Source organism: Poecilia mexicana, unplaced genomic scaffold (genome assembly GCF_051168715.1).
Source record: "Poecilia mexicana isolate PSO_F unplaced genomic scaffold, ASM5116871v1 scaffold_12, whole genome shotgun sequence".
NCBI lineage: Eukaryota > Metazoa > Chordata > Actinopteri > Cyprinodontiformes > Poeciliidae > Poecilia > Poecilia mexicana.
In genome coordinates, this window is record NW_028263381.1 from 23871693 (window position 1) to 23896734 (window position 25042).

Consider the following 25042-nt stretch of genomic DNA (forward strand, 5'->3'; position numbering starts at 1 on the left):
TGGGGACTGTATACAGATGGATGACCAAGGACGGTGAACATCAGAAGGACTAAGCACAAGGCCACCCGGACCAGTGAACCCATGACCAATTCAAAAGACTGCTGAACTCAAGGACAATTTATGCCTGAACTAAAATCGTTTACGGGATGTTGAAAGATCTAAAAGGTTCAAGGGAATGAAGTCGAACTTGGGTTGGAATAAACGGACTCATGGGAAAGACACTGTCTGCATACACCATTACACATAATTGTTACACAATTTACATACAATTTATATACAATACAACACGGGTGGCCCACACATAGTTAACACACTAGGAACACGTGTGAATGAGCATGAACGTGTAAGACAGTATGAGTGAGAACGTGAGTGTGAATGACAATGTGAGTGTAAGAGTGTGTGGATGAGCACAAGCATTGAGTGACCAATACCTTCATTATTATGATTAGTATTTCAATCACACAATCACTCTGATTATATGTGTGTTGTGGACACTTCTTCATAATTGTCATCAAGATTATGTATTAATGTTGAAGGATTAGCATTACCATGAATATCTATGATTTCGATGACTGTGGATCCATGATTGTGTTACATTTGGGCATATTGTGGAATACTGGCGGTCGCCCATGACGAGCGGGGGCCATAAGGTAATTTTTCCCTGGAATTAACACAAAATCGACAAAAGGCCAACATAGTTTTTGACCTTAAACAAATGGAAGAACAATCATGGAAGCAATGTCCAATTGTGTTTAATCAATGTATTGGAATTATTATATTAGTTACAGTTACTCAGAAAACAAGGTTTACCCCCACTATTCATTTTATTCCACTTTTAAGTGACTTTTATATATATTTCTAAGGTTTATATGTAGAATTGTACTCAAGGGAAGCCATGTAAACTTAGTATAGCAATTAACAACAACTGCTAAGGTTAATTAGGATTCCACTTGAAAGCGGAATAGGGAGATAAATTGTCCTATTCAGCAATTCTGAAATGGAGCAGATCTTGAGTTTGTGAGGTCCAAAATATTTTAAAAGTCATCCAATACACACTCAATATTAAGCGTGCCAGAATCTGCCTGCGAAAACAACTGTTACACGCCATGGGTTGGAACTTTCCAACACACACCAATGAAGATGGAACTGTATAAAGTGGACAATGTCTTAGAATGACCAGGAGATTTTTTGTGTTGAGACTATGGAAGATTTTTGATTATTGAACTGAAGAAACTGTAATGAGGAATCTGTGGTAGTGTAATAAATCTCCAGCTCGTCTATGGCCTACAGCAAGAACTACGTCTCAGTGCGTTATTTCTTTTACTTATATATTTAAGAATATAGCCACCTTTCATTCTTCAGTAGAAAGAATGAAAGGTAATCACAGAAACATCACATCCTATCAACTTCTTCCAAATTGGTAGGAGACATTCAGTCCAACAATCAGAGTGGACAATGTCTTAGAAGGACTGGGCCACTCTGAAGAGAACTGGATTATTTTTTTTTTTGTTTTTCCTTATTTCATTCATCACCAGCACAAGGAAAACATTCTGGACTTCATGAACTGTTTTGAATAACCTGTATGTATATATTGTAAATATTAATACATTTCACAAGTTTTGCACCATTTGGCTGTCTGTGTGTTTTTACAAATTGCGACTTCTTCCAGCAGTTGAACCTAATCTAAGAATTATTCTGATTTGTTTTAACTTTGATAATTTACTTAATCCTTCTAATATTCCTAGACGTAACATGTTACAAACAGTTGGTGCTGCTGCAGCACAACTCATTTCTCCAAACACAGGAAAAGCTCCAACAGAGAGGAGAAAGGAAATCCCTCAGTAACAACCTGAAGAAACTCACTGAAGCCTGAAAGGACATCAGGAAACTAAGGAAACATTTCTGCACTCTAAAAAGTGTTTTTGGGCTGTAGTTCATCTTATGGACTTATTTACATTAATTTAACTTAATTCTTTTGCTTTTGCTATGACAACTTACTTTTTTGTGTTCATTTAACTCAAAACTTACAAATCTTTAACCTGAAGGAACTTTTCACTTTGACTTTATTTAAAACAATTGAGTTCAACGCCAGTTTTGTATCCTATGTCTGACCAACTCAATTTATTATGATCATCCAACTCAATTCACTAAGTTCTTCCAACTCAATTTGCTAAGTTTTTATAACTTAATTCATAAGGGGGTTTAACATGACAAATTTAAGTCATTCTTACTCAAATCATTTATTTTGTTCTAATAAACATTTTAAATCTCTTTGATTTAATTCTACAGAAAGTCAACTCAAACTTTTAAGAAGTTCCAAACTAAATTTAAATAATCTTTTTACAGTGTCATCTAAATACACAAATCTTTTCCTTAAATAACCTTTTTCACTTTGACTTTACTTGAAATAATTTTGTGTCCCATGTCTGACACCATGACTCAAGCTTACAGGGACACATTCCCAGTAAGCGACTGTGGCTCTGTGGATAGAGCAGTCGCCTTGTAATCGGAAGGTTGTCAGTTCGACTCCAGCTTCCTCCTGCCGTATGTTAATGTGTCCCCTGGGTACTTAATGCCAAGTAGCCAAACAATCTGAGCATTAAATAAATGTGTTAATATGTGCTTTCAGTGGTCAAAAGTGCTATTTAAGTTTATTTACCATTTTTGAAGTAAACTAAATGATTTGAGTAAGACTGACTTAACAAATTGAGTTGGGTGATTATAAAATATTCAATTGGTTAAACTTAATAAATTTAGTTGGATAAACTTAATTGAATTGCTTGTTACCTACAGAAGCAATTCAATTAAGTTGGTTAAACTTTTTTCTTTTTAGAGTGTGGAAGCTCAACCTGATTTAATAATCAGCATTAAAATCCAATCAATCTAAACTCTGATCAACACCTGGATACCTGCTCCATCCACACTCCCACACACAGATGAAGGAATGAAACACTAAACAACCTGCTGCTGAAAACCTGCTGTGGCCTCACTGGAATATCCAGAAATACAAACATTAAAAAGGAGAAGCTGCATCACATTCAACAAAGAGTTCAACAAGAACCAAACATTTGATCTCTGAGCTCAGACTCACAAACCAGGGAGAGGCTTCCATCATCACACACCTCTGACAAACACCTCCAACCTTTCAGCACTTCCTCTACCAACCAGCACCACCAGGTGGCGCTATACACACTTGTGAGTTTAGTTCAAAATCTTGATTTCTCTCTCTGAACTTTGAAACATCCATCTGACCAACATGGAGTTACTTTTCTTCTCATCTTTGCTCCTTGGGGCTGATTGGTCTGGAGCTCCATCAAATATTGTTTTAAAGTCCTTTCTGTCATCAGTAGATCATCATGGAAATCTAACTGAACTTCACTTTTATTCATTTAGTCAGAGTCCCTATTAAACTCTATTAAATCCATCCCACTCTTTCATTTTCCTTGTGAGCCGTTCTTAGTCAGGAGAATATTCCAGAAAACTGGGTAATGATCTCTGCCTCCAGATGAGGCGTCTAAATATTTAATGATCAAACTAAATATTTCTCTTCAAACTAAATGTTTCCCATCAGACTAAAGACGTTTCTCCTCTTCCTCCTCTATCAGACCTTCTCTGCTCCTGCAGCAGGTTCCTCCATACCTGAGAGCTTCCAGTCTCCAGTCCGGATCCTTCAGTCCAGCCGACAGCAGCTTCACTCCTGAGTCTCCTGGATGATTGTAGCTCAGGTCCAACTCTTTCAGATGGGAGGGGTTAAAGGTCAGAGCTGAGGCCAGAGAAGCACAGCCTTCCTCTGAGACCAAACAGCCTGATAAGCTGCAGACACACAATTCATCACATGATGAGAACATTGAGGTAGAGCCCAAGGTCTGAACTGGACATTTATAGGAGAGGAAAACACACAAGAAACTGGAGCTTAACCTATTAATAATATGAAATATTAATGAAACTATTTCCTTTTGTAGGAAATGAAAATCAACATTTTCCACACAATGGTTGAGAAAGTCTGACAACTGCTGGTTGGAAAGATCTGCAATAATCTCCTTTGTTCTGTCAATAATCCAGAGTTACACTATTAGTGGAAGCCTGACCTCCACTTTTCTTAATAACTTTCTTTATGATTCTTTCAGCCTGGAGGAAATGAAAATTATCCATTATTATGTGTTGAGATTTAGCAGGTTAACCATGTCACAGTCAGACATCAATTATTATATCAAATAATAATTACATCATCTTTGAAAGCAGGTAAAGGACAGAAATCTGGTTTCACCAGGATTGGTCACATTTTACCTGAGAGTCTCCAGGTTGCAGTTTGGACTCTTCAGTCCAGCAGAGAGAAGCTTCACTCCTGAATCCTGCAGGTTGTTGTTACTCAGGTCCAGTTCTCTGAGACTGGAGGACTGGGAGCTGAGAACTGAGGACAGAGCTTCACAGCTTCTCTCTGAGAGGTTACAGTCACTCAGTCTGAGGAGACAGGGAGGAAAATCTGGTATTAAACTATTCATCAGAATTTGTTTTTCTTTATTGTCAACTAGTATCTTACTGAAGGTTGAAGGTTGCGTCTTGTTTCATGTCTTTTTGTTGCCTTTTTTTCAGATCTAGTTTATTCTATAGTTGGTCGTCTGGAAGGTCTGAACTACAGGCAGCAAGAAAACTTGCAAGGCAAGAGAACTATAAAATGCGACAATGAACTAAATGAATCCAGTGTCAATCCTGAGAATCAAGGCTGGTTGAAGATCAGCATCAGGCTTAGTTTGAGGAAAAACAGCAGCTTGAATCAAAGCAGAGAGAATCTCAGATTTCATCTTTGTCTTTTTTAACTGTTTGGATGAAGAGATCAAAAACTGAGCAGCAATTGGAAAAACTGTTCCTTTATACAACAGTCAAATTGGTCAGTAATAGGATTATCCTAAAAGTCTTCCAAACAAAACTTCATTTGAGGAAAAACAAAGTATAACAACTAATGGAGAAGGGAAAAAAACGCTCCTAGACAGAAAACCAAAACTTTGCACTGGCCAAAAGTTAAAGATGGGGAATTTTTCTTAGTATTTAAATGATGGAGTTCCAAAAACGCCCCACCAACCTGACACTAAAGGTGCCTCTGAAAATGGAGGAGCCAAACAGACTTTAAGAGAGTAAAACTGTGGTCACTAATATCACAACATTGAGTGATCCTCCAGGTATGTTATTAAACTTTTCTTTGGAATAGAATGTGCTCCCAATATGGTAAAGTCCTCATGTCATCACACACCCATGAAGTCCAGACCAGATTACATTTTTAACAGAGATGTTTTATTAAACTCATAAAGTTGTTGTGGCAGTCTTGGTAAATTAAATAAAACAGAGAGAAGTAACAGACCAGGCAGCAGTTTGCAGTTGCATTCAGGCCCCTCTGGCGGCTCACACTGATTATCATGTTTACAAGAGTTATGTCTAGTAGTTTTTAACTAATTTATTATTCTTTCTATAGCTACATTAAAATTCAAATGTACTTTATTCATCCCAAAGGCAAATTAAATGTTAGATGATGATGCTGTTGGCAGGAAAGATCTCTTGTAGCCTCCATTACAATGAATTTGAAGAAACTTCTGACTTATATTATATATACAGGTTCTAGATCAGTTCCTCTGGATGTAGATCATCTTTTCTAGATGTTGCTCATCCTCCTCACTGAATCATTTCCACTTATAAAATCTACATTTGCTCTCAGCCATATATCTTCAGTATCAGCTTCATAATGTCATTAATCTGCATATTTTTTTAACTTCCTGTCCATCAGCCAATCAGCTCCTTGTATTTTCTCAGTAGACCAATCAGTGGAAGCCCCGCCCAGCCCATGATGTGAAGACAGAGAGACAAACTGAACTCTGATAGGAAACAGTTTAACCAACCTCTTGGTTCCACATGGAGCTATATTTGGCCCTCTGCTGCTCTGACCACCAGGTCATTGTGGTTCCAGTAGATGGCTTGGTTTCCCAGGTTCATTCAGAACCATGTGAAAAATTCCTACACTTTTAATGGGCTGCTGTTTGCAAAGTTACACCAAGTGACACATGCTGCAGATCTATAGGTCTGTTGTTGAGAAAGTCGTCATCAGAGCAAGGAACATAAAAAGGCTCAACAGCCTGGTAAAAAGGTTGGTTCTGTTCTGGGGACGACTGGAACCTCTGGAGATGATCATGAAAAGAAGAATTCTTCATAGGATCAAGAAAATAAAGGATAACCCTGACCATCCTCTTCATCAGACTGACTTGGGAAGGCAGAGCATCTTCAGTCAGAGGTTCCTTCAGATTCAGTGCGGTACAGACTGCTGCAGAAAATCTTTCCTACCAACAGCCATCACTACCTTTAATGACTCCATGAAGAATCTAAATTAATGAGTTTCAACAACATTTAATTTTTCTTTGGGATTAATAAAGCAATTCTGAATTTGAATTTAAATTGAATTCAAAATTAACACCAATAATTTGAGTCATAAGAGAAAGAAGGGGGTTCAGAATGCCAGATCGTATTTTCAAACAAGAAGTCGGCTATAGGTTTTATTGCTCAAACACAACATGCACATTTTCTGACCTCATCCCACTCAACTGCACATTCCTTAGAAAATGGAGTGAGCTGTTAATAATTACTTCAGTGTTTTATTTTGAAACTCTCTCTCTATTGTACAGTATGTACTCTTAATTAGTTTTTTATGTTTTATCTGAGTGAATCTACATGATTTTGTTTCTTCATTTTCCAGTTGTTGCACTGGAGTTTCCCCCGTTGTCAGATAATAATGTTTGTACGTTATGTTTATTAATCTAAAATAGTTACATATCTGTTCTCTAATTTAGTTCTATAATTTCAGTTATGAACAATTAATTGTACAGGACATAAAATGAATAGTAAACATGAATAAAGAGTGGTATTTTATGCATGGCTGTATGTCTGTATATGTCTAAAACTTACAAGTAATTACGTTTTGTCTTCAATTTACAAAACTTTCCTGTTATTTATAATTGTGTACGTCTGTATGGTTAAAAAGTGTTTGAATACATATAATCTAACTTGTCTGTTTTAAACAATTCCATCTATGTATGTAACTTCCACATTAGTAACTTTGTTATTGATCTACATACATGTGCTATAAGCTATAACTGTAGTGATTTGGGTTTATTTAGGTTTCTATGTTCTGTAAAGTCTCACTTTCCCTTTTAACCCTTGATTGACTACAGCTGTTCCTTTTTCCACTGATTTAAACCCTCCTTGTTCTTGTCTAGTCGTCTTGTCTGCTGTCAGTCTGATTGATTTCCAGTTGCTACCAGAGATTAGCTACTGGCTCTGCTGACTCTGTGCTGCCTGGATTTCTGCATTGTTCATCATTAAATCTCCTTTACTCTCCATAACCTGCGTCTGCCTCACCACTAAACTACCACTAATCATGACAATAACATCTGATTACTTTTCCCAGGGAACAGAACAAGAAGAACATGGCTGACATGAACGATGAGGAGAACCATCAGAACATCTGGATCTCCTTCACGAGGAAGCAGCTACCAGCAGAGATGACAGAGCTCCATGGAGGGTTGAGGGAAACAGAATAAAAATAAATGCTCTTGTGTCCCAATGAAGTCTATTTTTTTACACCCACTCCACACATTATTGTACATATCGTTATTTGTTTGGCATCAAGGTCTAAATACAATCCTAGCAAAATGTGAGGAGCCTTAGACAAAGTGAAAATAACTCATATATGTATTTCACTGACATTTAACATTGTAGATTACCAATGAAGGCATCCAAGAATGAATACATTATTCAGCAAACCAAACATTTTGACATTAGTGTCAGGGTTTCTATTAACAAGAACTGAAAATACAAATAATGTTTGTTCATTTCTACTTTGTACAACAAAGTAGTTGTGCAAAACTTTCTACATATTGTCACTATTCTTAATAACTTTATTTTTGGTCTTTCAGCCTGGAGGAAATGAAAATTATCCATTATTATGTGTTGAGATTTAGCAGGTTAACCATGTCACAGTCAGACATCAATTATTATATCAAATAATAATTACATCATCTTTGAAAGCAGGTAAAGGACAGAAATCTGGTTTCACCAGGATTGGTCACATTTTACCTGAGAGTCTCCAGGTAGCAGTTTGGACTCTTCAGTCCAGCAGAGAGAAGCTTCACTCCTGAATCCTGCAGGTTGTTGTTACTCAGGTCCAGTTCTCTGAGACTGGAGGACTGGGAGCTGAGAACTGAGGACAGAGCTTCACAGCTTCTCTCTGAGAGGTTACAGCCACTCAGTCTGAGGAGACAGGGAGGAAAATCTGGTATTAAACAATTCATCAGGATTTATGTTTTTCTTTATTGTCAACTATGATCTTTCTAGAAAGGCTGAAGGTTGTGTCTTGTTTTATGTCTTTATGTTGCCTTTTTTCAGAACTAGTTTATTCTATAGTTGGTCAGTAATAGGATTATCCTAAAAGTCTTCCAAGCAAAACTCCATTCAAGGAAAAACAAAGTATAACAACTAATGGAGAAGGAAAAAAACGCTCCTAGACAGAAAACCAAAAGTTAAAGATGGGGAAATTTTTCTTAGTATTTAAATGACGGAGTTCCAAAGACACCCCACCAACCTGACACTAAAGGTGCTTTAGAAACTTGGAGGTGCCAAACTAACTTGTGTCTCAATAAACAAAGTTTCATTTTTACACCCACTCCACACATTATTGTACATACTGTTATCTGTTTGGCATCAAGGTCAAATACAATCCTCCCAAAATGTAAGGAGCCTTAGACAAAGTGAAAATAACTATATATTATATTATACAAGTATTTCATTGACACTTAATATTGTAGATGACCAATGAAGGCATCCAATAGTGAATACATTATTCAGCAATCCAAACATTTTGACATTAGTGTCAGGGTTACTATTAACAAGAACTGAAAATACAAGTAATACAAGTTCATTTCTCCTTTGTACAACAAAGTAGTTGTGCAAACATTTCTACATATTGTAGAAATGTCATGAGAATATGACATCTTCAATGTACAGGAAGACACTCCACAGACCCCCACCGCCAGGAGGCGTCACCCTGTTACTGACTGAGCTGGGTCTGTGGAAACACGTTCAGTCCAGAGTAGAGCCGAGTTGGGCTGTAGAAATAGAGCCAGTGGAAAAGGGGCATCTGTTTCTCGGATGGCCTGTTCCCATCCTTGCGCCCTTTGGGGCTGGAGAGAGAGAAGTCTGGGCCTCCCTACATAGACTGCTAACCCCATGACCCAAATCTGATTAAGAAGAAAATGGATGGACAGACAAATGCATGTTCAAACTAAATGTTTGAACATGCAAACAGAAACGTCAGACTAAAGACTAACGTCTTTAGTCTGACGTCTAAAGACTAACGTGTGCTTTGGTCTGCTCCTGCAGCAGAGAAGGTCTGCTGCAGGAGCAGACCTTCTCTGCTCCTGCAGCAGGTTCCTCCATACCTGAGAGCTTCCAGTCTCCAGTCTGGATCCTTCAGTCCAGCCGACAGCAGCTTCACTCCTGAGTCTCCTGGATGATTGTAGCTCAGGTCCAACTCTTTCAGATGGGAGGGGTTAAAGGTCAGAGCTGAGGCCAGAGAAGCACAGCCTTCCTCTGAGACCAAACAGCCTGATAAGCTGCAGACACACAATTCATCACATGATGAGAACATTGAGGTAGAGCCCAAGGTCTGAACTGGACATTTATAGGAGAGGAAAACACACAAAACTGGAGCTTAATAGTTAAGCTATTAACTAGCTTAACTAGTTATGAAATATTAAATATTTCGTATTTAATACGAAATATTTAATATTTTGTATTAAATATGTCATATTTAATACGAAATATTAATGAAACTGTATTTCCTTTTGAAGGTAATGAAAATCAACATTTTCCACACGATGGTTGAGAAAGTCTGATAACTTCTGGTTAGAAAGATCTGCAATAATGATCCTTTGTTCAACTAGGATGCAGCAATCTGTAAAATATTCAGAGTTACACTATCAGTGGAAGCCTGACCTCCACTTTTCTTAATAGCTGTCTTTTTGGTTCTTTCAGCCTGGAGGAAATGAAAATGATCCATTATTATGTGTTGAGATTTAGCAGGTTAACCATGTCACAGTCAGACATCAATTATTATATCAAATAATAATTACATCATCTTTGAAAGCAGGTAAAGGACAGAAATCTGGTTTCACCAGGATTGGTCGCATTTTACCTGAGAGTCTCCAGGTTGCAGTTTGGACTCTTCAGTCCAGCAGAGAGAAGCTTCACTCCTGAATCCTGCAGGTTGTTGTTACTCAGGTCCAGTTCTCTGAGACTGGAGGACTGGGAGCTGAGAACTGAGGACAGAGCTTCACAGCTTCTCTCTGAGAGGTTACAGCCACTCAGTCTGAGGAGACAGGGAGGAAAATCTGGTATTAAACTATTCATCAGAATTTATGTTCTTGGTTCCAGACAATGTTCTTTTTTCACAGATTGAAGTAAAATGTCATATTTTTTATATCTTTATGATACAAGTACAGAGTACTGGTTTATTTTTAGGCTGGCAAGAGAAACATTAATTTCCTTAATTTCCATATTGAACAGCATTAATCCAGTTCAACTTCAACAGAAAAAATAATTTCTGCTCTTTGAACATGTAGCATTAAGAATAGTCACCTATAAGGATTCGGAGCGTGACGTCACTGCTCTAGTCGGAGGGGTATCAGCGCCATCTTTGATGACACCAACAAAAACGACTGTCTCACAGATATTTTAGCTATGGCACGAACTTGCTGCGTTATTGGATGTAATGTCCGATCACACGATCAAAAAGGTAAAAAGATGGAAAACGGACTTTCTTTTCACTATTTTCCTGCTTGGAAACAACGCGAGGAGGCTAAGCTATCGGAGCTAACAAAAAGAAAACGAATATCCTGGGTGTCAGCGGTTGAGACGTCCTGATATCACCTTCTCCAACATCCCCCTACAAGTTTCTTCCAAACATTTCAATTCTGGTGAGTGTCTAAATTTGCTTTGTTGATGTTGTGTCATAATTTTTTGCCATGATTTTGTCCGAGTGTTCATGTTGAGTTCATTTAAGTGGGTCAACCTTGCTTAGGTCTGGCTTATATTGTTTATGTAGCATAGTCCGAGTTTTGTCAGTGGACATAGGGGTTATTACATTATTGTGAAGTAAACTATTTTACTAGTGTTATCAAATTTACAGTGTTAATACTGATGTGTGTTCTGATATGTCCTCTTAAAGGCAAACCGACGTATGAAATGGATTAGCTCAATCCTGACTGGGGTCCAGCGCTGAATATCTAAATATTCAAAGCTCTATGAGAGCCGGTCTCTCGTACTCATCATCTGCTAGCAGCTGTCATGATCCGTGTTTCTGTATTTAGTTTTTGAGTTTTTCTGTGTGATTCTGTTTCCCTGTGAATCTCTGTCCTGTCCTCCCCGTTGATTGTCTCCCAGGTGTGTCTCGTTCCCTTGATTACCCCGTGTGTATGTATTCTCACCTGTTGTCTGTGTTCTTCGACGGGTCCTCGTCTAATGTCAGTTTTGTCTCAGTTGTCACAGTAGAACTGTATAGTCCTGTGACAGCGTTAGCTCATGTATGTCAGTCTTTAGTTTCGGTTGCTACCGGTATCAAGCTGTTGCTTAGTTTTCTGCCGTGCCGCCTGAACTGGACTGTCAAGCGTTTCATCAATAAATTCATCATTTTCTTCATAACCCGGGTACACTGCGTCTCTCCTCACCACCAACCAACACCATTCATGACAGCGGCTAACATTGAGGAGACAATGAACCACTAAACAAACTGATGAAGCATAACTCAATATTTATCTCATCACTAACAAATTTCTTTAAAAATGCCTGCAGTAACAATGTGTGTCCTTACAGAGCTTTGTTGGAGGCTTTAACCACTGGCAGCAGCCTCAGAAGAGCCTCCTCTGAAGCAGAGTATTTCTTCAGGTCAAACACATTCAGATCTTTTCCTGATGACACTAAGATGAAGACCAGAGCTGACCACTGAGCAGGAGACAGTTTATCTGTGGAGAGACTTCCTGAACTCAGAGACTGTTGGATCTCCTCCACTAGAGAACGATCATTCAGTTCATTCAGACAGTGGAACAGATTGATGCTTTTCTCTGCAGACACATTCTCACTGATCTTCTCCTTGATGTACTGAACTGTTTCCTGATTGGTCTGTGAGCTACTTCCTGTCTGTGTCAGCAGACCTTGTAGGAGTCTCTGATTGGTCTGCAGTGAAAGTCCCAGGAGGAAACGGAGGAACAAGTCCAGGTGTCCATTTGGACTCTGTAAGGCCTGGTCAACAGCTGTCTGATGGAGAGACTTTATATTTGATTTGCTAAAAAATGTAGAGAACATTTTAGAGAAAAATGATGGTGAATTTTTTTCCATCAGGTTGACTCCAGAGTTGATTAAGGTCCGATGAACATGAAGAGCAGCCAGAAACTCCTGAACACTCAGATGGACGAAGCAGAACACCTTGTCCTGGTACAGCCCTCTCTCCTCTCTAAAGATCTGTGTGAACACTCCTGAGTACACTGAGGCTGCTCTGATATCGATGCCACACTCTGTCAGATCTGATCTATAGAAGATCAGGTTTCTTTTCTGCAGCTGATGAAAAGCCAGTTTTCCCAGAGACTCGATCATCTTCCTGCTCTCTGGACTCCAGTGTTTCAGCTCCTCCATCATGCTTGACCTTCTTCAGTTTGGTCTGAACCACCAGGAAGTGGATGTACATCTCAGTCAGGGTTCTGGGCAGCTCTCCTCCCTCTCTGGTCTCCAACACATCCTCCAGAACTGTAGCAGTGATCCAGCAGAAGACTGGGATGTGGCACATGATGTGGAGGCTTCGTGACGTCTTCATGTGGGAGGTGATCCTTCTGGCCTGCCGCTCATCTTGGAATCTCTTCCTGAAGTACTCCTCCTTCTGGGGGTCATTGAACCCTCTTATCTCTGTCACCATGCCAACACACTGAGGAGGGATCTGATTGGCTGCTGCAGGTCGTGTGGTTATCCAGAGGAGAGCAGAGGGAAGCAGTTTCCCCCTGATGAGGTTTGTCAGCAGAACATCCACTGAGCTGGACTCTGTAGCATCAGTCAGGATCTCCTTGTTGTGGAAGTCCAGTGGAAGTCGACTCTCATCCAAGCCATCAAAGATGAACAGAACCTGGAAGTGTTCAAAGCTGCAGATTCCTTTGGTTTCAGTAAAGAAGTGATGAACAAGTTCCACCAAGCTGAACTTTTTCTCTCTCAGCACATTCAGCTCTCTGAAGGTGAATGGAAATATGAAGTGGATGTTCTGGTGGGCTTTGTCTTCAGCCCAGTCCAGAGTGAACTTCTGTGTTAAGACTGTTTTCCCAATGCCAGCCACTCCCTTTGTCATCACTGTTCTGATTGGTTGATCTCTTCCAGGTGGGACTTTAAAGATGTCTTCTTGTCTGATTGTTGTTTCTGGTCTGTGTGGTTTCCTGGATGCTGTTTCAATCTGTCTGACCTCATGTTCATCATTGACCTCTCCAGTCCCTCCCTCTGTGATGTAGAGCTCTGTGTAGATCTGGTTCAGAAGGGTTGGACTTCCTGCTTTAGCAATCCCCTCAAACACAGACTGGAACTTCTTCTTCAGACCAGATTTAAGTTGTAGAGAAACTGCAGCAAGATGTTCTAAAATAACACAAAAAGTAAAATCAGAGATGAAACAAAAATACCTTCTTACGATGATTTAAATAAATGTGATTCCATTTCTTCAGACATCAGTAAATGTGTCATTTATCCATCAGGTCAAATCTTTGTAGAAATCCTCTTACTGCTCTGCAGACGGTCAGCCAGCTCCTCCTGCTTCATCCTCCTCAGGAAGTTCAGTGTGATCTTCATCACTGCCTCTCTGCTGCTCCTCCTCTGCTCTTCATCATCACCTCTCAACACCTCATCATCCTCTCTCTGACTCTCTGAGCATTCTGGGTAATCTGGACTCAGAACCTTGTGGATCTTCTTCAGCTCGTTCTTCACAAAAGTGACAATGTTTTCCTCCAACAGCTGGAACAGAATAATAGATGAAGGAAACATCAGACTGGAATCATGGAGCCAAACACCAGATGGATGTTGGACAGACTGACAGTCCTCTGGTCTACAAAGTGCAGCATGGAGACGACTGTGAACAGAACCATGGAAAAGTAGTTGTTGTTCATGTACAGACCATAAATATGGAGTCCAGCTGTGTTTGATGCTGCTGGGCAGACGGACCACTGGGAACCTCTGAGCTCTGCTGGTCCACTCTGTGGAGGAACCAGGAACAATCAGGAAGGCAGGAAATGTTCATCCAGCAATATTTACTAATAAAATAACTAAGAGTGTCACATTAAAGCAGAAAACAGAGCATCACATGAACACAATACAAAGAAGTTAGAAAGAGGAAGATGAACTACAAGGATGAAGACCAGTAACACCAGAATCACCAGTAGACATTTTAAAAGGTTGGTGCTGAACTTGGACTTCAAACTGTCCACACTGTCAGCAGATCTGATGCTGGTGGAGACAGAGTCCCAGAGCTTGGGGACAGTGGAAGTGAAGGCTCTGTCCACACAGGTCTTCAGGACAGTGTGGGACATCCATCAGGTTCTGATGACTGGATCTGAGGTGATGTGGACATGGAGGAGCTCTGAGATATGTGGGTGTGTCCATGTGGGATCCTCTCCTGGATGTTCTAGAGGATTTAAAATGGATCCTGTAGATCCTGGAAGCCAGTGAGCTCACATTATATCTGTCCACACAGAGACAATCAGAAGGTAAAGGTCCATGAAGTGATATCTGGATGTGAGCAGTGAACCAGATGATCCAAGTAAAGATTTAATGTTCCTGCTGATCCACTAAGAACCAGCAGAACCTCTGATGGTCCACATCAGCTCAGTCTGGTTGAGTTCCAGCAGATCTCACCAACCACATCATGAAGCTTTCCTTCCTGCTGAACTGATCTCACAATGCACACAGGAACCAAGTCCTGATGGACCAGACTGGTTTACCAGGTATTTCCCAGTGGGTTGTGGAAATGTGTCCCACTGTTAGTCTGACATGGAGCCAGGAAACAGCAGAAACTTCCTGGAAGGAAATTTGGATATTTGTTCTTGGCTCCTAAATTAATGTTTCTTATTTCCAGAACCTCAGACTGAGGAGACTGACTAAAATATCCCAACATGATTCCTTGAAATGAAATTAGGAATATATTAGTTTATGATGCAACAACAAAGCTGTTCAAAAATAATATGCACTGTGTGCACAATTATTTTGCAAGTTTTAGTTTAAGGATTAATTTTATTGTTGATCTACTCTCTGTTAATCCAAAATGTAACAACCTCTCAAACTTGAATATCTAAGAAAGTAAAACAGACATTTCTGGTTTTCTTAGGACAATATCTATGTGGGCAGATTATTGGGAAACTATTAGTGTTCAGAATTTTGATGAAACTGAATTAAAACTGAAAATGTTCTCATCTTACTTTATTGTCTACTAAACTAGTTGATTGTTAATGATCAACTTTTAGTGCAGCAGCAACCAGAGCCTCCAGATTCTGTTCATAGATGTGAACTGTTTTCCTTCACATTAAATCTCTTAATGGGTTTAGATCTGGTGAGGAATGGGGGCCACTTCATTGTTCATCTTTAAGGCTTTTACTGGCTGCCACATAGTGGAGGACTTTGATGCAGGTCATGGAGCATTGTCCTATAAATTATCATCTACTTGAAAGATGCAGCTTTTTCCTTTTTCTTCTAAAAACTGGCAGCAGGTTTGGGAATTGATTCTGAGTCCATCTTCAACCTAAAAGGTCCAACTAGCTAATTTTTAATCTGACCTGCAACAGCAGCAGATGTTGAAACCAGCCTCAGTTTGCCAGCAGGTGGCAGGACTTGTTTGATATTATGTAAGAGCAAAACTAATTATCACTATTTACATGTTTTGCTTAATACTTCTTAATGTGTTGAATATTTTTCTAGAATTACATGATACTTTAAAAGATTATTTGTGCTCAAAAGAAGACTGGAAGCCACTCTCCTTAACATAAATGAAAAGGTTTTGTAGACCAGCTTTGTCATGTTGAGCTTAAATGAATTCAGCTTTGATATCAAAGTAAAATGTTTGAGAAAAAATGAAAACCAAACTTGTGTCTTTGCCATCATAGAGCGATGAGCAGCCAGTGGCTGGTTGGATGGTCAGCGCTGAAAGCCAAGTCATCTTTGAGGCGTCCAGCCAACATGTGAGACCTGCAGCTGTTTGCTACTTTCTACACATTCAACCTCAAACATCAAGATGAAGCAGCAAAGACTTTGGAGTTTATTCAACGGTAAAACTACTCCATGCTTTTATTTTGAAAACACTTTACAATTGGTAAAATACAATAGGAAAGTTTCTAGGAGCTACAAAGCAAGTTATAGTTAACAGCTGACCAATATGGTGACGTGTTATATTAATATATTTAAAAACAGAATAATCCACATTAGGTAAAGAACTTTTTATATTACACTGACCTTCTTCCCTCAAATTGCCAGTTTTCCAAAAGTTTCTAGTTTTGTATTGTGTTGTTTAGGCTCTTCATTGAGATGAACCCAGAAAGACACACAGACCATCCATGGAAAGGTGGCATCCAGAAAAGTGGGCAAGATGATCCAGAAGGAACTGCAGACAGTGATGCTCATGTTTCTACCTGATAAAAACCTGATGCACCTTTAGTGTCATTTCAGGTTAATAGTTGTTCTTTGTTTCTTTGAAATCATTCTGTTTCCAAATCATTTAAGGTCTAATTGACATTTTCTGATGCTTTTCCAGGCTCCATGGTTCCCTCTGCATCTTAAAAAGTAAGAACCACTTTGACTGTTAAATAATAAATGCACTAGAAACTGTATTTTTTCAATTTTCATAAAAATGTTTTTGCAATCATGACCAGTTCTTGACATTGAAGGTTTTTGTTGTTGTAACCAATTCCCTGAGGCCTGGAAAGGAGCTCGTATTATTTTAGTATAAATGTATGTGGTTTGTACATAACAGGGCCTTTAAATATCAAATCTTTCCTACAGAATGTTATCTCATCCCTTTTTGTGATGTGACTTAATGATTATGCATTTTAAAACTGCACCAATTTTAGCACTTTTATTACTATTTTACTGTAAAAGAGTAAAATAGTAACTAACTGAATCTGATCTCCTATAATAACTTCATGGTTCTGTTGCCAGTGAAATATTTTGTGCACATGAACGTTTCTGTCCTGGTCATGTTGACGGTACAAGGCTTGGTCTGAACCTGCAGCAGTAAAACCTCAGAAATAACAGAAATAATTATGAAGCAGGACTGAGAACCAAAACTGTAGAAAGTAACTCAGATCATTAGTTCTGCCAGCAGCCGCTGTGGTAATATTCGGTAGGTTTTTAGTGCAGCTTAAGGTCTGGATTTATTCTATATAACTGCAGGTATTAAGAATGGAAACCAGATCGACTGAAACTTTGTGTGAATTTTTCTGTCAGCTTTCCAATGAAATATTTACATTTTATTAAAGTTTGGTTGATTTTAACTTGCTGATCTCTCACATCACAAACCTGGAGGAAGATGTGTGACGTCTTTAACAAGACATGTTACCATATGCATTGATGGAATGAAAATAAATAACCTGATATTCAGTCTAATGTTCCCATGGCAACAGAACCCAACAGAACTTGGTATCATCACATGGCCACAATGACAGATAAACAGATCAGTTACAGCAGGTAGAAACAGCTCACCTCTCTGATGGTGGAGATCCAGAAGAGTTAAAGTTAATGGGTTCATACATTGACTCATCGCTCTTAAAGGACACACAGCTGGGTTCTGGTTCTGGTTCTGGTCTGAGTCTCTGATGGATCCTGACAGAAACATGATGATTAAAACTGAATCTGTTCAGTCTGGATGAAGCAGCAAAGAGGAGCAGCAGCAGCTTCATCACCACGTCTGTTTTGGCCTGATATAGTGAACGCTGTGTGAAAAGGGCTGTGGACAGTTAGAGATGGTGACCTCACCTCTGACCTTTGCTCTGGCTCTCATCTTCCCCACACAGAGTGGTTTTAGAGGGAGGGACTCCCTCCTCTCTGTCCTCACACTGATCCATGCTGCTGAATTCACATCAGCTCACACACACTTTCTAGCTTCACCTGCAGAGGAAACACACATCATTCATCTGCACATCAACTCTGATCATCCTTTACATCATTAGTGCTGGAAAAAGATCAGCTGCTCCTCCTCTGATTGGCTCTTCTTCTCTGCTTCATATCAGTGTCAGGTGAATGCAGTCAGACAGCAGAGAGGCAGAGGAAGCTGCATCAGCTGCTGCACTTCTACTATCAGTCCACTAGATGGAGACATGGAGCAACATTTACATTCACTAGTTCAACCTGCACTTCTACTATCAGTCCACTAGATGGAGACATGGAGCAACATTTACATTCACTGATTCAACCTGAACAACACGAAGGATTTTAGTTCATTATTAATCTCTACAAGTGGATTATCTGCTTTAACTATTTAATAATCTGACTGAATCAAAGACATTTTAAGAATAAATTCATTTCATTTTGAAACGAAGCAGCAGGAAATTGTTGTGTTTGAAGTTAATGGTTAAGAGCAAAGTTTGATTCCTGGAAGTAAAATCATGAATCAGTTTGTTTAGAGAAGAAAATAAAGAAACATCATCTGTTCATCATGTTTTTTCTCCCAATTGATCAATAATTTAATGATCCTGTATATTAGCTTTCAAACAGCAGAGAGATGAAACTCTGAGCTGAATTTAGAAGTGAACATTTTCTCCAAACAGAATCAAGTCAAATAGTTTCTGTTCACAAAGTTCAAGTAGGAAACAAATCAAACTTACAGTTTGTTCAAATTATCCAAAGAGTTGAAGAAAAACATCTGAACAACAGACTGAGACCCAACAGAACCACAGCAGTGGTGCCACACCTGAACAGAACAAACTGAAAGTGTTTTGAGGAGAAATGAGCTCAAACTGGTCTGACTGGTCAGAGGAATCTGTTGACGTCTGAAGACATAAAACCGTCTCATGACTCCCAGTCCAATCACAAACAATCTACTGCTGTTATTCTGCTGATCCAGGTTCTGTTCAGATCTAATGGAACCAGAACCTGTTTTAACTTTGAACCAACTGAACTAACTGGTGGGGATTTGTCTCCCTCTGCTGGTGAAACTACAACTTGCCTGATGTCTGATTATTAAACCCAGACGAAATGTTATCCAAACATGTCAGTGATGGTCAAAGTTATCAGAACCAGAACCGGTTCTACTGTTTCATTTATCAGGACATGAATAAAGATCATTTGTTCCTCAGCAGCTTTTAAAATGAGTTCAATACAACAGCATCACAGATTTACATTGAATCATTATTTACTGACCAGAATCAGAACCAAGATGGTGAAGCAGTGAGTAAAAAACTAAGTCCATCTTTTCTGCTTCCACAGCAGGTCAAAGGTCAGCAGAGAAGCTGCTGACCAGATGGAAATCTGAACTTTAACTATTTTTACCCTTTGACACTAAATAATAATTAGTTTCTGGATTCGAATAGTTTCTGTTCATAAAGTTCAAGTAGGAAACAAATCAAACTTACAGTTTGTTCAAACGATCCAAAGAGTTGAAGAAAAATCTATGAAAAACAAACTGAGACCCAACAGAACCACAGCAGAACCAGACTGGTGCCTCACCTGAACAAGTGATTTTAAACTGAAAGTGTTTTGAGGAGAAATGAGCCCAAACTGGTCTGACTGGTCAGATTGACTGGGAGTCAGAAGGAAGTTTATCTGTTGACGTCATTTGGATTTGAAACAAACTCCTGGGTTTTTTTAGTTCAACTCAAACATTTTCACTAAACTGATCTCAGAGCAGCTTCTGGCTCTGAAATGTTGATTTTTGCTGTTTTGCAGCATCAGGAAGATTCCAGCTCCTCAGTTCATGTTACATCAAAACTGCATCAGCAGACCTGGAAATAAAGAGGGTGTACTTACTTTTGATCATGACAGCAGAGAGAATTGATGGTTAAAGAAAATTAACAAGAATATTTTAGGTTTTTACACGTCATAGAGAAAAGGTGCATGTTCATTTTTCAGAGAGATTTTCAGAATATTATTCATAAATGTCAGATTTTTCAGCCAAACACTTGACCCTCAACATCAACGCTGGAGAAACGATAGTTTTAAAAATACTGAAGGAAAAATGTTTACCTGCTTTCACACTGGAAACAACTGATGAAACTATTATCATTAATATCATTATTATTGTAATAACAGTGATAGTAATAACAGTGTTATTGTAATAACAGTGATAGTAATAACAGTGTTATTGTAATAACAGTGATAGTAATAACAGTGTTATTGTAATAACAGTGATAGTAATAACAGTGATAGTAATAACAGTGTTATTGTAATAACATAGTAATAACAGTGTTATTGTCATTCCAAGCTGCTGGTTCATATAATCAACGTTTCTCTGTCAGACTCCCTCAGGTCTCCACAGCAGAGAGATGAACCACGGCTCTTCCTCCTCCTCCTCATCCTCCACCACCTCCACTGAGTTCTGATGGGTCGGTTCAGATCGTCTCTGAAGATCAGACACCAGAACAGAGGCGGATCAGAACCAAAGCCAGCAGCTCTGCTGAAGCTCAGGAGAACTCTGAGTCCAGATGTGGACCCTGGTCTCCTCCAGAACCTCCTCTGTTCTGCTGTGGAGGAGGAACTGTGTGGCTTCAGTTCTGCAGCAGGACCTTCTCAGCTGCAGCAGAAGAAGAAAGGACTTCCTGTGTTCAGGTTGATAGAAACCTGGATCTTTTTCTAGCTTGTGGCTCTGCTTCCAGCGTAGATGTTCTCCAGGTTCTGGTCTGGATCTAGTGGACTGTAGAGCTCATCAGGTTTCCTCTCATCACTCTGAGATCTTCAGCTTCTTTAGATTCAACCTGAAGCTTCTTCTGACAGCTGCAGCTAATATTTAGCATGATGTTTATTATTCTAGCCTCAGTGTTTCTGCTCTTCATGTGACTCCACTGAATCCAACTCTGATGTCGTCACTTCACAAGTGATGAAGATCCATTTTTCTTTCACTTCCTGCTCATTTCTTTCCAAATGTTTTTCAGGAGGAGCTTCAATGTTCTCCAGCTCTTTAGATGATGAAGGAACTCAGACTGACTCCACCCGGCTGGAGCTCCAGGTGAGCAGAAACAAACAAACCCTAAAGTCGTCCCTGCAGACCAGCTTTAGATTTGGATCAACTGAACATCAAGCTTCAGTAACATCTCAGTTAAAGTTTGTTTTCCAGATCTGAGGTCAGAAAGTTCTGGTTTCCATCATGTCCAGTTTTTAGTTCTGCTTCTTTTTCTCCACCTGACAGACGAGACGATTAAAATGCTTCATAGAAACGATCTCAGGTCTCAGATCCTCATTGAACCTGATGTCTGTAGTTTCAGTCAGAAGCTCCCAGATGGTCCAGATGGGAAGATCTGAGCATCTGGTTTGGTTGATCCAGAAGGTTCTGGACTCATCCAGAAACCCAGAACAACTGGACTCCAGTCTCACCTTCAACAGAACATTCTGCTCTAAATCCAGACGGGACCGCTTGATGTCTTTGGACCTGAAACATGAAGTGCTGTGAAAAACTATTTGCTCCTTTACAGATTTCTGCTGTTTTTCCTTTTTGTCCCCCTGAAATGTTTCAGATCATCAAACTGATTTTAATATTTGATGAAGAAAAACTGATTAAATACAATAAACAGTTTTCAAATGATGATTTTATTCATTAAAGGAAAAGATCTGAAAACCAACAAACACAAAACCAGGAAAAAACACAAAGCTGGAAAAACAAGACAAGTATAGAAATAGTTAAAGTTTAAATTACTGTCAATGACAAGAAAACAAAGTTTAGACAGAAAAACAAACATAAAACTTTCACTCTGTTCTACATAAATCATCATAAAATCAAAGCAGCAAAATATTCAGTTTTTTCCAAAACATCTCAAAGGATTTCCAGCTCAGTTTGTAGAAAATCTCACCAAAATTATTATCACACCTTATTTTATTAGTTTAGCAAATAGTTTAAAGAGGAAAAATGGTTTTAACTCCTCACTAAAATATTAGACATCAGAAATTCCTCTAACTGAACAGCAACTGTTTTAATATTCATCCTGATCTTTAGTTTTTATTAAATCTTCTCTCTTATTCATAGTTTCTTTTTTCATTTCTATCCATATTTATACACAATGACAGGAGTTTATTATAGACTTTGTACAAAGTCAATGTTGTTCTGATCTCCACTAAATCATCATATTTTAAAGTTTTCACTGTAAGAAATATTTCATGAGTTAAATGAAAATAATCAGACTCAGTTATAATTCAGATCATTTTCTTCTTTGTTGGTTTTATATGAGTTTCTCCAGATCTACACACAATAATTCATTTATGGGAGAATTAGGCAACATTAAAACATGTAAAGTGATTTAATGTTTAGAAAAACTTTAGAAAATATTACAATAGATTTTTATATTTTAGCTTTTACCTCATCAATATCATCATTTCAGTGTCATTTTATGTCTAGTTTCACCTGAAAAATCTGATTTTAGAGGTGAAATTTTTCATTATTTTCTTGTTAATAAATATTACAAATTCTGTTTTCCCATAATTTAGTGTTAATCTATTTTTGTCACATCATTAAAACTTGTAATTCTCCTTCCATTAAACTGTTGCTGCTCCAAACTGACCAGATCAAAATAATGAATCAGCAAATAAATTAAATGTTGACAAATTAGATTCACTGCATAAATCATTTCTGTAAAGTAATAAAAGTTTGGACCCGGTTCTGATGCGGTGGAGAATTATCCGTTCTCCATGCCGAGTTCTTGATGTCTGAGGTCAGAGAGTTGAATTCATGAATCCATTTATTAAAACCAAAACACAGCTGGTCCATTTCTCATCCACCTTCAGGAGTTAGCAGGACAAAATGGCTCCTAGACCAGTTTGTGATCTGCTTTGTTAGCCTCTGGCTAAGCTCCGCCCTAAAGAGGGCGTTCCCTAGTGTGTCGTTCCCTCTTCCTGATTAAAACATTAATATTGTTGTTTCTACATCAACTTGTTTCCTTTTCATTATTTCAGCTCTGAAAGCTCTGCATCTGTTTCATTATTTTAAAGATTTATCATTTTCTGTAAATAAATATTATATTGTTGCTTGGAGTTTCAGAGACATGTTGTTAGTAGTTCATAGGATAAAAGAACAAAGTTCATTTTATTCAAACATTTGCCTTTAAAACAGTAAAATCAGAAAACTGATTATTTTAATAGTCTCTTATTTTTTCCAGAGGTGAATTTGGATCATTTAAAAGCTTTTCATCTGACAGACCCTCTTGGTACAAATAGAGAACAACTCATTAACATGACCTTTGGCATCCTGTCTTTACTCAGCTGAAATTAAACATCTATTAAAAACACCAAAAATCCTTTTCTAAGAAACACAATATCAGTTCGGCACCACTCCCATTGGGTTTTGGATGAATGTTCAAGATCTCATGTCTGTCACCTATTTGGGGACATAATAGATTCAAACCATGAAGAGCAGACAGAGGGTTTAGAATATGGATGAATAAAGGCTTAAAAATAGGGACCTTTATAGTGAAGGAGGTTTGATGTCCTTTGAACAACTGGTAAATAAGTTCAGTCTGCCAAAAAACATTTTTTAAGTATTTACAGATTAGAAGCTGTTTCTGCCTCACTGAAATCTACGACTGAACCTCCACTCTCTACCATAGAGAATAGAGCCGTTCACCATAATCAGAGTACGGATCTACTTTCCACTTTCTATAATATTTTACTTTTAGCTTTAAGAGAAAATAGTCTCTTAAAAAAAATTTTACAAGCCTGGAAAACTGATCTGCAAACTGAAACCCCTGAGGATGAATGGAATAACTCATGTCTATTGGCACAAATCAAACTATTAACACAAGGTTTAGACTATTACAATACAAATGGTTATTCAGAACGTATATCACTGCTGTAAAACTTCACCATTTCAGTAACATAGATAAAGTTTCTCTTTTCCATTGCATGTATGTATAGAGCTTCAACCTTTCTGGAAGGAGGTCATCATGTTCATCTCTGGTTTGATTGAACAGGATGTTCCAGTGGACAGTAAACTTTGCTTATTGCACATTTTTCAGATGGATTTAAAGGACCTATGAAGAGAAAGAAGCTTTTGAGTTTCTGCCTTTTGCAGGCTAAACATTTGATTTCTCTGAAGTGGAGGAACACAGAAAGACCAAAGATAAATGAATGGATCAAACTATTGAGCAACAACCTGGCAATGGAAAAACTGACTTATATAACAAAAGGAAGCTTGAAGAGTTTAAGGATGTTTGGTTTCCCTTCCTACATCTTGTCCAACACTGTGACATGTAAACTTCCTTTTTGTTTTCTTTTTGTGTAGATAGATTGAGCCCTGGGGTTGTGTGTGTTTTTCTTTTTTGGGTGGGGGAGGGATTGCACTGTATGTAAATTTTTGTTCTATTTTTCATGTTTTTTCTCTGTATAGCAGAAAAAATCTAATAAATATATTTGGGGAAAAAAGCACTTAATCTATTTTCAATAACCAGACATCACGTAGATAAGAGTTTCACCACCAGAGGGAGACAAACTCCACTAATGAAGAGTTCAGTTGGTCAACAAATGTCCAAACCAAACACTCCTGTCAAACAAATGGTAATAAATGCCTTGTGACGTCATCAGCACAGACTGGTAGAACGATTTCACACTGATTTTGACTCAATAGGTCACATGACCTAGAAGCTGTTGAAGAGAAATACTAAATAGAAACTAAAAGAAATAGTTAACAAAAATAAAAAATGAGTTAAATGAATAAAAATGCATGAGCTTAATTTATAGAATTTAGTACAACAATTACACACTGATTTCTAGTCAATGTGGCTCACAATATGGAAGCTATTGAAGAAAACAT

At 38.4% G+C, this 25042-nt stretch overlaps 1 protein-coding gene and 1 long non-coding RNA gene across 2 annotated transcripts in view; both read right to left on the reverse strand.

The window, feature by feature from the left end:
* The window catches only part of LOC148156177 (uncharacterized), a 46680-nt gene extending 34958 nt beyond the window's left edge, over window positions 1-11722 (reverse strand). The window contains exon 1 of the long non-coding RNA XR_015764915.1: window positions 11523-11722. This is a non-coding gene — a long non-coding RNA (uncharacterized LOC148156177). The remainder of the gene's footprint in view (window positions 1-11522) is intronic.
* An 897-nt stretch (window positions 11723-12619) lies between these two features.
* LOC148156178 (NACHT, LRR and PYD domains-containing protein 3-like) lies at window positions 12620-19777 on the reverse strand. Its single transcript, XM_088011376.1, has 7 exons — window positions 19668-19777; window positions 18921-19006; window positions 18073-18204; window positions 17800-17919; window positions 14231-14309; window positions 13842-14070; window positions 12620-13698 (listed from the first exon to the last, which is right to left on the reverse strand). Exons 3-7 carry the CDS (start codon window positions 18159-18161, stop codon window positions 12620-12622), a joined length of 1596 nt encoding a protein of 531 aa, XP_087867502.1. The 5' UTR covers window positions 18162-18204; window positions 18921-19006; window positions 19668-19777.
* Window positions 19778-25042: the final 5265 nt, after the last annotated feature.

Bases quoted from the DNA above. Each gene is read 5' to 3' on its own strand.
- LOC148156178 (XM_088011376.1), bottom strand. From the start codon at position 18,161: ATGGATCAGTGTGAGGACAGAGAGGAGGGAGTCCCTCCCTCTAAAACC. The intron at 17,920-18,072 runs GTGAGGTCACCA...TGTTTCTGTCAG, and splicing joins AGCCAGAGCAAAGGTCAGAG to GATCCATCAGAGACTCAGAC. The intron at 14,071-14,230 runs GTCTGTACATGA...ATTCTGTTCCAG, and splicing joins AGCTGGACTCCATATTTATG to CTGTTGGAGGAAAACATTGT.